Genomic DNA, 17998 nt, shown 5'->3' with positions numbered 1-17998 from the left:
TGCAGTAAATTAAGCTAATCCATCATGAAACCTACATAAGAAATAAAGGAGAGGATGGGGAAGAAACGAAAGGAACAGGGAAATCAGGGGAGGGAAGGGAAGGGAAGGGAAGGGTAGAAGTGTCCAAAATTGTCATTATATTGTTATGAATCAAGTAGTGGAGACACATGTTGAGTCCTTGGGGTAAGCTTTTCCAAATAACAAAGTCTTTAGAGATTTTCTGAAATTTAGATGGTTGTGAATGGTTTTTATAGCTTTTGGCAAAGAATTCCATAATTGTGAGCTGATGAAGGAGAAGGATGAAGCATAGATTTACAAGGTTAGCTTGGGGAAAAAATACTGCACCAAGATCAGAAGATTCTTGATGCATTGCAAAAGAATAATGAGCCTGCAAATAGGTGGGAAAATGTGGGAAACAAATAAAATAAATAAATAAATAAATTTCCTCCTCTCTTGTGCTGACCTAGCAGAATCTCAGAAGGAATGTAATCATGTTTAGGTTCTGCTCTGATACTAGAGCAGTGGTTCTAAACCAGTATGTCGGGACACTCAGAAGTGTATTTTCAAAGCACTTAGATGTACAAAGTTCGATAGGTTACTATGAGGCTGATTTTCAAAAGAGAAAAACGTCCAAAAAGTGGCATAAATCTGCATTTAGATGTTTTCCTCACAAAACCAATTTTTAGATGTTTTTCTATGACCTCCGTCAGAAGAGCGTTCACAAGGGAGCATGTCAGGGGTGTGTTATGGGCAGGATCTAGGCATTCCTAACACTTGGACATTTTTCTGCCATAATGGAACAAAACAAAAACATCCAGGGCTGTAAGTTGGATGTTTTGGTCTAGTCCTGCTTTATTAATGAACAAACCTTTAAAAAGTGCCCTAAATGACCAGATGACCACTGGAGGTAATCAGGGATGACCTCCCCTTACTCTCCCAGTGGTCACTAACCCCTAACCCCCTCCCATCCCCTCCACAAATGTGATTAAAAACATTACTTACCAGCCTCTATACCAGCCTCAGATGATATACTCAGGTTCATTAGAGCAGCATGCAGGTCCCTGGAGTAGTGTAGCGGTGTGTGCAGTGCACTGTAGACAGGCGGACCCAGGCCCATACCTCCCTCTACCTATTACACTTGTGGTGGAAACTGTCAGCCCTTTAGAACTCACCAGAAACCCACTGTACCTACATATAGGTGCCCCTTTCACCCATAAGGGCTATTGTAGTGGTTTACAGTTGGGGGTAGTGGGTTTTGGGGGGCTCGACAGATAAGATAAGGGAGCAATGGTGAGATGTGTACCTGGGAGTATTTATTTGAAGTCTGCTGCAGTGCCCCCTAGGGTGCTCTGTTGCTCTTCTGGGATGTCTAGATTGTAAGCTCTTTGAGCAGGGACTGTCTCTGTGTGTCTCATGTTCAGCGCTGCGTATGCCTCGTAGCGCTATACAAATGTTATCAGTAGTAGTAGTATGTCTGTGTGGCCAGCCTACTGCTGGCTCCTCCTACATCCCAATGGCTTCATTTTGTGCATTTTTCATTTGGACTTTTTTTTCCCGAAAATGGAGCAAAAATGAAAATGCACAGAGCACAAAACCAGCCATTTTTGAAAAAAAAAAAAAAAAAGATAAACATTTTTCTGTTTTAAAAATGACTATATTCCCCACTTGAGTGTTAAATGTTTTTAGCAAAATGTCCAAAGTTGGACTTAGATGTGATATCGAAAATGCCCCTCTATGTAACTTTGTAAGTCTAAGTGGTTTGAAAATGAGCCCCTCTGTGTGTCACCAAGAGGTGGGAGGTGTCACCAAAAATTTGGCTAAACACCAAGCCTGTGCATTTCTGAAAGCTAGGGAGAGCAGAGAATCAGGTAGTTGAAAACTCCATAACTGGTCCCTGTTTCTGCTTCTCCACTACCCCCATTGATAACTGTTGCCACCAGCCCCAAATGGAAATGTTGTAGGTCTGCTGATAATAGGTTCTGCTTCCTACATAGTTTCTGAGTATCATATTTGCTGGTTTTTGTGTTACTTCACAGTATCTGGCAGTGGAGGGATTTTGTGTAGCTTTTACTGAAGTCACAGAAGTCAATAATCTTCCAAATTTTATCTTCCTCAAAGAGTCACATGTGTCACCTGGACCCGACATGGTCTATGTTTCGGCTATATGCCTTCTTCAGGGGTCACAGCTATGTTACAAATATGTATAAGTATAGACGTGAGTGCATGAACTTGGGACTTGATATACTGCCTTTTTGTGGTTTGTGCAACTACACTCAAAGTGGTTTACATAGTATATACAGATACTTGGGCCAATGGAGGGTTAGGTGATTTGCTCAGAATCACAAGGAGCTGCAGTGGGAATCGAACCCAGTTCCCCAGGATCAAAGTCCGCTGCACTAACCACTAGGCTACTCATCATTTTCAGAACTGAAGACAGATTCATTTCTGACTGTTATTTTTACAATACTTAAGAGATTCCTGAGGCAGGAACGTTTGTGCCGAAACATGGTAGCGTGTAAAGTCATCATTAAGAATCATCAATAAAAATTTTGATTTCATATTGGCTGCTCCTTGGTGTGTGTTCGAAGTGCCTTGATCCATCTCCCACACGTCCTGTTTTGCTGCTTTGAGCATACCCGTGGGATTCTGTTGTTCTTTCCACACTCCTAATTTTGAGTGGAGGAGTGGCCTAATGGTTAGAGCACCAGTCTGACTCCAGAGGAGCCGATTTCAAATCCCACTGCTGCTCATTGTGATCCTGGGCAAGTCACTTAACCTTCCATTGCTTCAGGTACAAAATTAGATTGTGAGTCCTCCAGGGGCAGGGAAATACCCAGTGTACCTGAATGTAACTCACTTTGAGCTGCTACTGAAAAAGGTGTGAGCAAAATCCAAATAAATTTATAGAATCTGGCCTTTAATGCTCAGTAAAACCCATCCTTGCTGCTTAAAGCAGCTTAGTAAATATGCTCCTCATTCAGATTTTTGTTTTACCCATGTATTGATGTGCATTATCTTGTAGGTTTTTGTTTTGTTTGATTTGAATTGTTGCCTATTGTATTCATTTCACAGTTACATTTTTTAACGTGTTACTCAGTAACCTAGCCTGCTCATTTTTTAATAGGAAAGGTAAATTGTAAACTTGAAATTATGGGGGTCATTTAGAAATAGCAAACATTAATGCTATTATCGCATGTTATCTGCTGCAAAAATGGCATTAACACATACTAAACATTAGTAAATGACCTCCTAAATTAGAACTAGACAAAACAAATGACAGTGGAACAACAAACAAGTAAAATCACAACAACAACAAAAATAGAAATAAAATGAGAAAAGTGGAAAGGAAAACGTTTCCTGATATCTGAACATTTTTGATTGGCATCTTAATTTTCTAAGGGTTTCTTTTATCATTTATAAGCGAATGGTCTTTGTCTGCTTTACCGCACCGGGAGCAGCTAGCGCAGCTTGATAAAAGAGGCCCTTAATGTATTTGCAATCCTTCTGTACAGCTTGGGTTTGCTGGGAGTTAATAGTCCAGCCCTCCAAGCCCTGTATATCACAAAATTTCACTTAAAATTTTTTTGAAGTTGGCAAAGTTTCACAGCACATGTCCAGGATGTAATTGGTACTAAGCACAAAGCAAAGTATGTTTGACTTTTTATTCTTTCTATCCGCTGCAAGAGAGGAGATGTAAAACAGTCTCAGAATCTTTTAAAGAATTTCCTCTTACTGTTTCTTTCTTGCAGTAAATTGCTTAGACCAGCATGCCCACCAGAGTCCAGACAGAGTGGCTTTGATCTGGGAACGAGATGAGCCAGGAACAGAGGTGAAAATCACATACAGGTATTTCTGGCCTGCAGATTACTTTCGGCACTGTGGGGGGGGGGGGGGGGGGGATTTTAAAATCCATTTTGCACCTGCAGAAATTGCTTTTTCCAGAATTGCCTGGGGTATATGTAGATAATTTTTTACGCATACAGTTCTGACTCTTTGTACGTAGGATAATCTGATTTAGGTGGAAATGTTCCTAGGAGTGGAGTGTGGGCAGTTTGGATGTATGCAAATATTTCATAAACTATGGGGACAAGTCTATAACTGGGCACCTCTCTTTAGGTGCTCTGAGGACGTGTGGTAATAGCCTAGTCTATAATGGCATCTAGGCATAACCTGGTATCCACAGGCCTTTCGTTTATGATTTCCCGATTATACCAGCCATAGTGATGGCACAGCAGCAGGTGCATAAATGCATCGGGGGGGGGGGGGGGGGCATGCATAACTTTCAGTATTGGCGTAAGTGGGAGTCCTGCCCATTCCTTGCTCTGCCTAAGCTTATGCTCCCCCCTTGCATTTACCCATTAACTGCCGTATTCTACATATTGCACCTTAATTTCCGCGCAGAAATTGTAGCATGTTCTATAACAATGCGCGTAACTTGGTTAACTAGCTAATCAGTGCTGTCAACTGGATGTTAACAAGCAATTATCAGCACTAATTGGCATTAATTCAGATTTATGCGCAGAACTCGCTAAGCCTATGCTATAATGTGGTGTATGTAACTTCTAAGTTGCATAGTTGAAAAGGGGGTGTGAGTGTTATAGAATACACCGACTCTGTGCCTAATTTAGGCATCAAGATTTAAGCCAAGTAAAACATGGTGTAAGTGGCCGTGACTAAATTTGGTCACATGGAGAAGCGTTTGGCATATTCTATATACCATGTGGAAATGTAAGCCTATTGTATAAAATTCTTAGAGAATACACATAAGTGTAATTTTTTTTCTGGTTGGAATTTTAAAGCGCAATATATAGAATCTAGCCCTGTGTCACTTAGAACATAAGAGTAGCCATACTGGATGAGACCAATGGTCCATCTAGCCCAGTATCCTGTTTGGAAAACCAGGTCACAAGTACCTGGCAGAAACCCAAATCGTGGTAACACTCCATACTACAAATCCCAGGGCAAGCTGTTGCTTGCCATGTCTGTCTCAATAGCAGACTATGGACTTTTCCTCCAGGAATTTGTCCAAACCTTTTTTAAACCCAGATGCGCTAACCACTGTTACCACATTCTCCCTTTCAGAATAGTGCTAGCACTTAATGCATATAAGTGATCATGTTCTATACATTTACACACGCAGGGGGCGCATAAACACAGGTGCCTAGATTTATACAATTGCCCTTTATGTGCAGAAAATAAGCCGGGAAAATTGTATGTACTCAAGAACAGGTGTAAATGTGTGTATGTACGTTTTGGTGTAACTTATTGTTACTGCACTGGTTTAGCAGAGTCTGTTATAAAATTACTCTTACAGTGAACATTCTGTTTATTGTGCCATAGAAAAACTTGTCTGTTGGTAGAGTAATTGTTTCCAGTGTGTTATGGGTGGATTTGCATGGGGATCCCATGTTTCCTGGTTTAAACCACTTCATGGACAGTTGATACCAATTGGTCGGGTTTCAGCTGGTCAGGCTGGTTTTTGTGTGGCCAGGCCGGCTGCCAGCAGATTTTTAAAACTGGCAATGGAAAAGCTTTTTTTTTTTTTTATAGTGAAGGTGAGACACACTGCAGTAGCAGGAGGACTCAGCTAGTGGTCACATATCCCCTGATATTCAGTGCTACAGTGGTGGAAATAAGTATTTGATCCCTTGCTGATTTTGTAAGTTTGCCCACTGACAAAGACATGAGCAGCCCATAATTGAAGGGTAGGTTATTGGTAACAGTGAGAGATAGCACATCACAAATTAAATCCGGAAAATCACATTGTGGAAAGTATATGAATTTATTTGCATTCTGCAGAGGGAAATAAGTATTTGATCCCCCACCAACCAGTAAGAGATCTGGCCCCTACAGACCAGGTAGATGCTCCAAATCAACTCGTTACCTGCATGACAGACAGCTGTCGGCAATGGTCACCTGTATGAAAGACACCTGTCCACAGACTCAGTGAATCAGTCAGACTCTAACCTCTACAAAATGGCCAAGAGCAAGGAGCTGTCTAAGGATGTCAGGGACAAGATCATACACCTGCACAAGGCTGGAATGGGCTACAAAACCATCAGTAAGACGCTGGACGAGAAGGAGACAACTGTTGGTGCCATAGTAAGAAAATGGAAGAAGTACAAAATGACTGTCAATCGACAAAGATCTGGGGCTCCACGCAAAATCTCACCTCGTGGGGTATCCTTGATCATGAGGAAGGTTAGAAATCAGCCTACAACTACAAGGGGGGAACTTGTCAATGATCTCAAGGCAGCTGGGACCACTGTCACCACGAAAACCATTGGTAACACATTACGACATAACGGATTGCAATCCTGCAGTGCCCGCAAGGTCCCCCTGCTCCGGAAGGCACATGTGACGGCCCGTCTGAAGTTTGCCAGTGAACACCTGGATGATGCCGAGAGTGATTGGGAGAAGGTGCTGTGGTCAGATGAGACAAAAATTGAGCTCTTTGGCATGAACTCAACTCGCCGTGTTTGGAGGAAGAGAAATGCTGCCTATGACCCAAAGAACACCGTCCCCACTGTCAAGCATGGAGGTGGAAATGTTATGTTTTGGGGGTGTTTCTCTGCTAAGGGCACAGGACTACTTCACCGCATCAATGGGAGAATGGATGGGGCCATGTACCGTACAATTCTGAGTGACAACCTCCTTCCCTCCGCCAGGGCCTTAAAAATGGGTCGTGGCTGGGTCTTCCAGCACGACAATGACCCAAAACATACAGCCAAGGCAACAAAGGAGTGGCTCAGGAAGAAGCACATTAGGGTCATGGAGTGGCCTAGCCAGTCACCAGACCTTAATCCCATTGAAAACTTATGGAGGGAGCTGAAGCTGCGAGTTGCCAAGCGACAGCCCAGAACTCTTAATGATTTAGAGATGATCTGCAAAGAGGAGTGGACCAAAATTCCTCCTGACATGTGTGCAAACCTCATCATCAACTACAGAAGACGTCTGACCGCTGTGCTTGCCAACAAGGGTTTTGCCACCAAGTATTAGGTCTTGTTTGCCAGAGGGATTAAATACTTATTTCCCTCTGCAGAATGCAAATAAATTCATATACTTTCCACAATGTGATTTTCCGGATTTAATTTGTGATGTGCTATCTCTCACTGTTACCAATAACCTACCCTTCAATTATGGGCTGCTCATGTCTTTGTCAGTGGGCAAACTTACAAAATCAGCAAGGGATCAAATACTTATTTCCACCACTGTATTTAACCAGCCAGAAACTGGAAGTGGGGGGCACTGGAGAGGAGAGAGACGAGAAGATGCTTCACCACACGGGGGTGTGGAAGGATAAAAGATGGTGGACTGTGTTAAGGGGGGGGGGGGCAGGAAAATAAAGAGGAGAAGATGGACATGAGGAAGGTGATATAGACACAGAGGGGAGATGCTGGACAAGGGAGGATAGGAACACAGAGGGGTGATGCTGGACAAGGGGGATAGGAACACAGGGGGCAATGCTGGTTATGGGGAGAAGGATATGGATACACAGGGGAGATGTTGGACAGAGGAAGATAAGGATGTGGAGCGAGAAGAAATGAGACTCTAGCAAGATAGTTAAGAGAAGACATAAAAAAGCAGAAACCAGAGACTAGGATCAACACAATAAGAAAAATGAAATAACCAGAAATCAAAGGAAAAATTTTTTTTACAGTAATTACTTGGTTTTCGTTGACTTCTGTTGTGGTCGGTTTCGGTTTTCGTCAATTTTTTCCCCGAAAAATTTGTCCCGGATTTCGTTGGTTGCCTTGGATTTCGTTGGCGTGCCTTCGTGACCTCGCTGCTAATTTTGTGAAAACAAAGGGTGACCCATGCGTTCTCCTGCTCATTGATTCATATGGAAATAATTGCCTCAGTTTTCGCCGATTGTTTTCGGATGGATTATCGACGAAAACCGAGGTATCACTGTACTTTCTATTTAGTGATTAGAATGTTTTGGGATGTACACCTGTCAGAGCTGGGGGCCAGGGAAGAAATTTGGGAGGAGACCCCAAGACCCAATACCAGGTTATGTATTCTTCAGCTTCAGGTAGGCTTGGGGCCCTCTCTGGCTGGGGGGGGAGGGGTAGTTGCCCTGATTGGACCCCCCTTCCCCCAACACCATCCCTGACATTTGCTGTCTTTGTTTTTCACAATAGAAGGTGAAATGCATCGCTTTCTGTTTGTCTGATGTTGCTCTACATACAAGGTCGCTTCTTGGGGTTTCAGTGTAATTTCTGTCTTTGTACCTCTATTTCTAGTTTCTATTCTGTATTTGGTATCTGTGTCTTTGACCGAGGCCAGGTATTCTGTTTGCATGAATTTTTTATGGAGCGGTCCGTAGTAATTTGGCTAGTTCAGTTTTTCCAATAGGTGTGTTAAAGTTCTATGACCCACTGTAATATTTAAGGAACTATTTTTTCATAGATAGGACCCTTGTTTTGGAAGTTAGAGCAAATCTATCATGTAAGTACTGAGGGGTCCTTTTACCAAGCTTTGGGAAAAAGGGCCCTGTGCTAGGGGTGGGTGACCGTATTTCCTGTGCGCCAGGGCCCTTTGTACCGCAGCGGGTAAAAAGATCCCAGACACACATGGCCATGCGGTAAGAGAACTCCCGCGCTAACCCTGCAGTAACTGGGCATGTCCTTTTTTTGAGGGCGCCGTCTGGAGTCCGAGCGGGTTTCCGAGTTTTCTCTGTTTGTCCGGGTTTCTTCTCAGTTCGGGTCACATGACCATGACCTGTGCACGGGCCGACGCCGGCAGGCAGCAGTGTCTGTGTGTGTGCCAGCCAGCCTGATCAGCTGATCCACTTGTCTTGCGCTGGGACCTGCTGCACCAGCAGTGTCACCATGCACGCAAGGTCCTCGTGCAGTGCACGCGTCAGGTGGCGGCTGGCTGGTGGGCAAAAAGGAGCTCGAACTCGAAGAACAACAGCAGGAGGACGATGCAGTAGGTCGGGAGTGGGGACCGGACGACGGCAAAGGGCCAAGGCATGGTGCGTGTGTGCGTGCACCACACTGTCTCACCACTTGTTTGATTGACCACATCCATGAATCCAGATATGATCATCACTGATGTCTGCTGAGCCATTGAGCCTCAGAGCCAGGTTGCCGGTAATGTTACTAAGGTGAGCAAAGCTTGAAGAGATGGAGGAATCAAGAAGAAGAGAGAGAGCTGCCTGAGACTGACAGAAGAGCCGTGCGCTGCTATCTGCGGCTGCAACTTGTCCAGAAAGTTTACCAGTTAAGTTTTTTCAAGTTCAACAGGCAGGCTGCAGCACAGCAGCAGACAGACTGTCACTCGTCTCCGCGATCGTAATTCCTCTGTCTCCCCCTCACACTGTTTTTTTGTTTTCTTATCAGCGCAGCACAGCAGTGTTCGTCTTAATTAAAGCTTCCTAAAAATCCCACACCACACAAGGAAACCACCTTCCTCCACAGCAGGGAACTAACGTTTTTTTTTTTCCAGGTGGTAAGGTTTCAGGGCTAGATGCACTAAACTTAACGAGTCAGCAACGTGATTTTTAAACTGGTTCTACCAGTTTAGTGCGCAAGTAGTAAACCGGGACATGCACAAACGGGTTCCCCGAGCCATTTTCCTGTCACAGTAGCAGCTAACAAAAACGGAATGCAAATGATCTACAGGTTATTATAATGAGCTAATTAGCAGATGCACAGCCGTTTTCCGACTCCATGCACTGTGGAAAATCTAACGGGAGGTCTGCACCTCTCATTGGGGCTGCTGAGCGGGAATATGCAGAGGAGGGCGCCCATCACAAAAGCTGAAGTAAAAACATCCGTGCTTGTCAGGGACGTCCTTTTTTTTTTCCTTCAGCTTTTGTGAGGGGCATCCTTCTCAGACGTGTTTTTCTTACGTGCTTGAAATGACCACAGCCATGGAGGTTCTCTCAACATTCTCTGTCCCCTCCAAGGTTGTTTTCAGCTTACGTCCCCCCCCCCAGGATCGGGACATGTGAGGACGTCCAAATCAAAACTATTTGGAAGTCCCTCCCTCGAGGTCTCTTTCAGCCAATCACGGCGCGTTTAGTTGATACCGGTGACAGCTAAACACACTGTGATTGGCTGAGAGAGACCTGGAGGGAGGGATGTCCAAATAGTTTTGATTTGGATGTCCACGCACGTCCCGATCCTTGAGGGGGGGCGCAAGCTGAAAACAACCTTGGAGGGGACAGAGAATGTTGAGAGAACCTTGGTCATTTCAGGCACGTAAGAAAAACATGTCCGAGAAGGACGCCCATCACAAATGCTGAAGGAAAACGTCCAGGTGCTCGGCAGGGACGTCCTTTTTTTTGTGAAGGACGTCTTTGGCATGCGCAGAGCAGCCAGCATAATGATTGGCTGCTCTGCGCATGCTCAGCTGGCCGACTGGCTTCCCCTCCTTAGGAAGGAAATCGTGTGCAAATGAGCTAACAGCGAGCAGCTCATTTGCATGCGATTTCCATCATGCATGCCCTTTCCTTACCTATTCGCTAAGGGATCGGTAAGGAAAGGGCTCTTTACATGGAGTTAGTGCATCTAGCCCTCAGTGAGGCTTTTGCAAATATTCACCAGAGCTCACACTGCCTGCCTAATGCCGTGCATGCATGTGCAATAGACTGGGCGCACGCCGCACACAAAGAATATAAGGGAAAGGGAAATGGGACTTGATATACCACCTTTCTGTGGTTTTTGCAACTACAAAGTACCAGGGGCAATGGAGGGTTAAGTGACTTGCCCAGAGTCACAAGGAGCTGCAGTGGGAATCAAACTCAGTTCCCCATGATCAAAGCCCACTGCACTAACCATTAGGCTACTCCTCCACTCCTGCGGAGGTTGGCTTGCCTTCTTTAACTACTCTCTTTCCTGAAAAGACCACACTGTTCAGCTGTGCAGCACTGAGGTAATAAAAAGCAAAAACAGTTTTATGACAGAAAGTATTGCTCCAGACTCTAACCCCAGTCAGTGTTCTACAAAAAGAATGTGTATGTATGTGATGCTTGGCACTCTGGTGCTGAGTGATATGACTCGGGTCTGACAGTCCCTGACTCCTCCTGCCCCGGCCTGGATCAGAATCGTCGAAGAAGATGAGAGAGGAAGCAAGCAAGCTACAGCAGCCAGCAGCACAGCTGCAAATCCTGAATCCTGCACTGTGACTCTTAGCCTGCCTGCCAGAAGCCAGCCCAAGTTAATCTTGGTTCTTGGAGTACCAGAATGATAAAGAGAAGACCCAAGAGAGGGCCATTCCGTGGAATTCTCCGCTGCCCTGCTGTGCTGTGCACCCCTTCCCTCGCCAACGCAACACCACCAACCGACTATTGCACTCAAGATGAGTAATTGGGAGACTTTTGTGGATTGAGGGGGGGGGGGGGAGGGAATGGGAATGATGCAAGAGGGGTTGACTACGTGGAAATATATATGCTGGTTGTCCACTCCTCGCTGTGTTCAACCCCTGGATAAAAGCCAGGATGAGCAGCCATTCATTGATACCCAGAGAAGACTTCCACTATACACTAATTGGGCTCATAAGCAGTTCAAGCGGCAGCCTCGCAAGACTTCCATAGAAGTCTTGCACAGGGGGCAGGGGGTGGGGCAGGGGTCTGAAGGGGGTGTGACGGGGCAGGGTATGTGTCCTCTTTTTTCTTAGGGCAAATATGGTAACCCTAATTATAAATAAAACTTTTAAGAATAAATGAACATAAATAACTGAATAGGACCAGACGGTGTCAAACTAGTCCATACATTCAAAACATAACTCATCTCTTCACAGCCTACAGTAACGCAAGACTGCAAATAATTTAAATTATTTTTCAAACCCCCTTTGTTTTAACCTAAAAGCACGGCGGTATCGCACATGCCTTACTGCCTACACTTCTAACAATCACCAATCACTTCTAACTTCTATCACAAACTCTTAAGCTGCGACAAAACCTACATTAATACAAGACCCTAAAACTCTCTAACCATCCAAAACCTATGTGGTGGGTGGGTGGTCAGTTTTAATACTTAATTTAAATAGAAAATTTCACAAGACTTTTTTCTCTTCAGCTGACTACTCCCTTCAGCTACTTTCCCGTTCAAACTTCTGTACTCCTACTTCATTCAATCACCTTCCCCCACACCTAAAACCTCCTCACCTGCCCAACATTCCATTGATAATTCTCAGAAGTACTTCTTTTTCTGGAAGGGCTCAGCCAAGTTATAGCGCCATTCTTTAACTTAGTCGGGCTAATTCATCCTCACCACTTTCACTGGGAGGTTGTTCCATGAATTCACCACCTTTCCATGAAGAAGTATTTCCTCAGGTTACTTCTGAGTCTGTCAGCTTTCACCTTAATCCTATGCCCCCTCATTCCATAGCTTGCTTTCAACTGAAAGAGACTTGCCTCCTGTACATTTATGCCACAGACGTATTTAAATGTTTCTATCATATCTCCCCTCAGCATCCTTTGTTGGAGGAGGGCCAGGAGTTTCTGCAGATAAAGAATTTGTTTGGCTTTAATTAAAACTGTATGGGGAAACATATGTGTGTTGGGGGACTGTGGCTTGATATATCACCTTTGTGGTTTTTGCAACTAGGTTCAAAGCAGTTTACATAGTATAAGTACTTAAGTAATGCCACACTGGGAAAAGACCAAGGGTCCATCGAGCCCAGCATCCTGTCCACGACAGCGGCCAATCCAGGCCAAGGGCACCTGTCGAGCTTCCCAAACATACAAACATTCTATACATGTTATGGGGGGAGGGGAGGGGAGTCAATGTCTACAGGAAGTGAAAGACAAGGAGAAAGAGTGTCAACACTAGAAGGGAGGTGGTAAGAAATATGGAATAGTAAGAAGATTGCCCTGGGGGAGAGGACAGCAAGGAATATAATAATAAAGGAGCAAAGTCCCCTAAAAAAAACCATTAAAAAAGGACAAAATAAAACATTTAAAAACAGTAAAACGCAAGAAAAGAAAATATCCCTTGGTTCCTAAAACGCCACCTCAGATTTGGAGGTAGGTTTCTGGCATTGTGCCCCCATGCTAGATATCAGTGCATAGCCCTGCATTGCTGTGGGGTAACTAATGTGCTCTTTATCTTACATTTTAATATACTGTGCGCTGATATCTACCACAGGAGTAAACTGGCGGAGAAGCCCTTTTTACATACAATGGCTTGTTAACCACACACTGCAGGCTGTGGTAGTTTTCTCATTCAGCCCCTAATTGTGGAGTGCAGAGATGTGGATTATGGTGCCAGTTGGCCTCCTAACTTTCCTAGTCCCAACCTTGACCTTCAAATTCTGGCCCAAATAAGTGACCCACCCTGATGCTCACCAAGCAACCAAGGCTTACATTAATATTCCATGTATTTTTTGACCAGCATTTCTGAAATATGCAGGTCCACTCTGTGATATTTTGTAAACAAAAGATTCCACTTTTTTAAATTTTCACCAATGTCATCAACTATCTTTCTACCATAAATTTTTCTAAGCTCTGACGCGATAATTTTGTTTGATATTCATTAATGAAAAATAATTATGCTTCCGAATCCTACATATTTTTATTTGCTGAACAGAAATATATTTTGTGTTCCAAAGCTTAAACAGTACTACCTACAAAGAGGGAGCTAGTTTTGTCTGGTCCTGGTAAAACGAGTCTTCTCATGGAATGTTTCCAAACTTTGCTATCAAAGTTTAAATCTTTTTTGGTCCAATAGCTGTAGTTGAAAAACATGTTAAGCTTTGAAGAAGGATTATGATAGCAGATTTATGATTCACTGGTGAATGGGGCTCCTGTATATTAATAAAAGGCATACCTATGTGCAATGAGTGTCTTGGACTGGCTATTTCGGGCTGCACCTCACTGTTAAGGAGTGGGCAAGAGTGATTTCTGGCCTCATTTGCTAACATATGTTAACCAGTAACACATGCTAATTCACATTAATATATCTTATATGGTAGACTGGCCCTGCTCAGTGCATCCAAGGATGCACCATGTTGGTCAGGCGCCGCCATTTTGGAGAGAGCAGCACCAGAGGCAGGAGGGAGTGGGCATGGCTCCTGTCTCTTTTAGGTATGGGTCTGGGGGGCTTGTTGGTACTGGGGGTGGCTACTAGATTCCCAGGGAATTTGTGTGGGAGGGGAGGGCAGGGGCCAGATCGGATGAGTGGGGTGGCTCACTAGACCACCGAGGGGCCCTTTTACTAAGCAGAGTAAGCACCTTCACGAGCCAACATGTGTAAATTCCGAGTTACCGCCCGGCTACCACGTGGCCAGGACGGTAATTTCATTTTTTACATTTGTCAGAAAATATTTTATTTTCTGGCTTGCGGGTGGTAATCGGCACTTGAACACGCGTTGAACATTACCGCCTGGTTAACACGTGAGACCTTACCGCTAATTTTAGTCTGACAGAATTCAAGCAGCAATGTGAGTTAAATTTCTGAAAATATGAATGTGTTTGTTTTATGTACTTTTTTTTTTTTTTTTTGAAATTATGGCCACAATCTGTGTTCTTTGCTTAAATCTCCTTTCCCACAACTACTTTTTAGCTGTTCATGCTTTATATATACGTGTGAATGTTGTGCAAGCTTCTAAGGAAGATTTAGCACAGCAGCATGCTCTGATTTAAGATCTGTAATGGTGCGAGTGTCTAAGCAGAAGGGTCTTTCAGTAGGAAGAATGCTACAAGAAGGATTTTCTGGGATTCCGCCACTATCCCTCCAGCAGTGTACATCTGAAAAACCTGGCTTCAGAAGTTGCATTGTTCTGTCCTTTAGTTTTCGGTTTTGGTTTTGAAACCTGTTTCCCCATTCTGTGCAATGGTCAAAGCTTTGGTTTTGCTAAAGGGCTGGGTGCAGCTTTTCAGTGTCAGGCTCTAGCATAAACGAAAGGGATAATGTGATTGTGAAGCTTTCACATTAATCTTTGCCAGCATTAACGTCATGAGCCTCAGGGCTCTTATCTGAATTTACTGATAGCTTCTCTCCAATTTTGCTTCTGTTTATAGTCAGCCTGATTTTATACCAGGGTGCGTATAAAGTCCAAAAGGGGACCTGTTTTAACCCTATTTTGGCACTTATGTTTGAGTTGGTATCTCAAAATGCCAAAATGGACATCCTTGTGCTTGAAACGTCCAAATCCCGATTTTGCAAAGGCAGAAAAGAGATGTCCACTACTGCAGTACATCTAAACAGCAAGGGGCACATGTTGTGGGCAAGACTAGGGAGGGCCCAAAAACAGGAAGTCCAACAGCGATTACAGAATAGGAAGAAACGCCCTAGTCTAAAAAGAAGGTTTCAGTGATGTCTAGAATACTAAAAAGTGCTTTGATTGAGCAGCTGGCCACTGGAGGGGATTAAGGCATGACACCTCCTTAATCCCCCCAGTGGTTGCTGTCCCCCTTGCCTGTGAAAATGAAACTGGAAAGGAATACCAAGCTCTATGGCAGCTTCAAGTATTATGGGCATTCTGAACAGAGCATCATGCAGATTTGAGGAGTAGTCAAAAGGTTAGTGCAGTGGACTTAAGGGACCCAGTTTCAAATCCCACTTTAACCTTTTATTTTTATTTTAAATTGTGAGCCCTCCAGAAACAGAAAAAAAACATCTACTGTATCTAAATATATAAGCCACCTGCAAGCCTAAAGGCTATAGAAGTAGTGTACATTCGGGTATAGTATGTATTTTTCTGATCCTGGAGGGCTCACAATTAAAAAAAACCCCAAAAAGTTAAAGTGGGATTTGAACCTGGGTCCCTTTGGTTTAAAGTCCACTGCACTAACCAGTAGGCTATTTCTCAGGGATTTGTGTGAGGGCATTCTTCTATGAATGCCGCTAGACAGACATCTTTGTCCCTGCTGTTTTGCTGTTCATATGTTGGATGTTCCACTTTATAAAATGGCAATTCATGCTGGACATTCATCTATGTTTATGTTTATTGGGATTTGATATACCGCTATTACTGGCTATGAAGATCAAAGTGGTGTACAGTACAACAATAAAATCAGAGAAAAAAACTCCATAACTTTGATAGGAAATACTCAAGCACAACAAAGAATAGTCAGAAAAAAGAGTAAGAGATCAGTAAAATGCAATGTCTGTGACACAAATCTTAAATTAAAAAAGTGAGTTTTCAATAGAGTCTTAAATTGATGAAAGATATTTCTGCTCTTAGTATAGAAGGTAAATCATTCCAAAGTTTGGGAGCCAGAAAGAAAAACTGAGTTTCGCGTAGATTCATAATAGAGCATGATTCGGAGTGTATGGGGTTGTGAGAGACGAGAGATAACAAGGCAGTGTGTTGAGATGGAGAGACTTGTGTGTAAGGCATAACAGTTTGAAATGGACATGAAAGTCAATAGGGAGTCAGTGAAGTTTGCTCAAAAGCAAGAAAGCAGAGTCCAATTTCTTGGTCTTACAGAGCAGATGTGCTGGTGCATTATGTAGAGTTTGGGGATGGCTGAGTTGAGCTTTAGTGATACCAGCATATACGACATTGCAATAATCTAATCTAGGAATCAGAAATGTGCATGAATAAGTGTGTGTAGAGAGGGAAAATCCAAGAGTCCTCTGATGGAATGGAGGCGACACAGTGATAGGAAACCAGATTTGATAACCTGAGCGATTTGCTGTTCAAAGGAGAGTTTAGAGTCAAATGAATGATGCAATCCAGAAAACCAACATGTGGTGGTTTTTGATGGGTTTAGAACGCTGTAACTGTTTAAGATCCTGCAAAATTTCCTGTTGGAAAATACATGTGAGATGGACGTCTGTTTTGGATGTAATGCACTAGATGTCTCTATTCTGACTTGAACATCCTTTTGAACATGCCCCTCCACATGACTTAGAAAACAGGCACCTGGAACCAGCCCCTGTAACATGTAGTCACCCATGCATACATTTTATACTGGCTCCGGAGCAGGCATAAATATTTGCACATACTCTATTCATGTACGCTGGTACTGTATTAAATATGTAGGTACATTGCAGGTCTGTTCAGACTCCTCCCAGGGAATCCCTACGTGTGGTGGGCCCCTTTTACCAAGCTGTGGAAAAAGGGGGCCTGCGATAGCGTCGGCAAATATTTTTGACATGCGCTGAGGCCCCCTTTTACCGCAGTGGATAATAGGTAGGTCTGTTTTTTTTCTTCAAGAAATGGCCATGCGGTACATGAACTAAAGTGATATCAGGGAGCAAGTTTCCATATACAAGAGAACCCTTTTAGTATAACACTTGGAAACAGGTAATATAGTAAGCAAATGAAGGAGTATATCAGGAGGAAAAAATCTTCGCGAAGCACCTTTATCCCACTAAGGAGGCGGGTAAAGGGCTAGGGCTTCTTCATCATCGGCAAAAACCTCCTGGTGTTCTTAGCCTGCCTTCTTATCAAAACATCAACTTGAAAACCTTAAATTCAGGAAATATACTTGCTAATTTACTGAGCCTTTTCTTATGTTGATAAATAGAGGAGGTACTTAACTTGAGAAATACTAATCTTCTCTGAGGCTCCTCCGTTATTTTGACCGTGGTCAACGTTGGCCTCTGTTTCGCCACTGCTGCATCAGAACCACCGATCAAGAATTACTCCATTCAGTATGCCAACGGACGCATGAAGGGCCATGCTGTACATGGCCATTTTGGGGGGGAGGAGCCCTTACCACCGACCCATCGAGGTGGTGTTAAGGGCTCTTTCGCTAACTCGGTGGTAATTGGGCAACACGCGGAACTTCCTGCTTACTGCCAGGTACACACTGGCGCTACAAAAATAAAAATATTTTTGTAGCGCCGGATATGATGTGCACTGGGGTTGGGAACTACTGCAGTAAATAGCCATGCATTACTTTTAATATTAGCGCATGGCCATTTACTGCCCCATTTAAAAAAGGCCTTTTTACCCACAGCGGTAAAAAATGGCCCAACGTCCACCAATTTCACTTGCCCACACTAGCACAGGCCAGTTTTTACTGCAGCTTAGTAAAAGGGCCCCTAAGTGTGATATTCAGCATTAACCAGCTATGGAGCACCGCATAAAG

The 17998-nt window shown here is 43.7% G+C and overlaps 1 protein-coding gene across 1 annotated transcript in view; it reads left to right on the top strand.

Moving 5' to 3' along the window:
* Positions 1-17998, top strand: part of ACSS1 (acyl-CoA synthetase short chain family member 1) — a 167199-nt gene that overhangs the window by 11222 nt on the left and 137979 nt on the right. Inside the window, exon 2 of the mRNA XM_030196271.1 lies at positions 3750-3846. Within this exon, the coding sequence (XP_030052131.1) occupies positions 3750-3846 (97 nt within the window). The remainder of the gene's footprint in view (positions 1-3749; positions 3847-17998) is intronic.

The sequence above is a fragment of the Microcaecilia unicolor genome, chromosome 3 (assembly GCF_901765095.1).
Source record: "Microcaecilia unicolor chromosome 3, aMicUni1.1, whole genome shotgun sequence".
Lineage (NCBI taxonomy): Eukaryota > Metazoa > Chordata > Amphibia > Gymnophiona > Siphonopidae > Microcaecilia > Microcaecilia unicolor.
The sequence above is the reverse complement of the archived record's forward strand: the minus strand, read 5'-3'. Positions and strand labels throughout refer to the sequence as shown.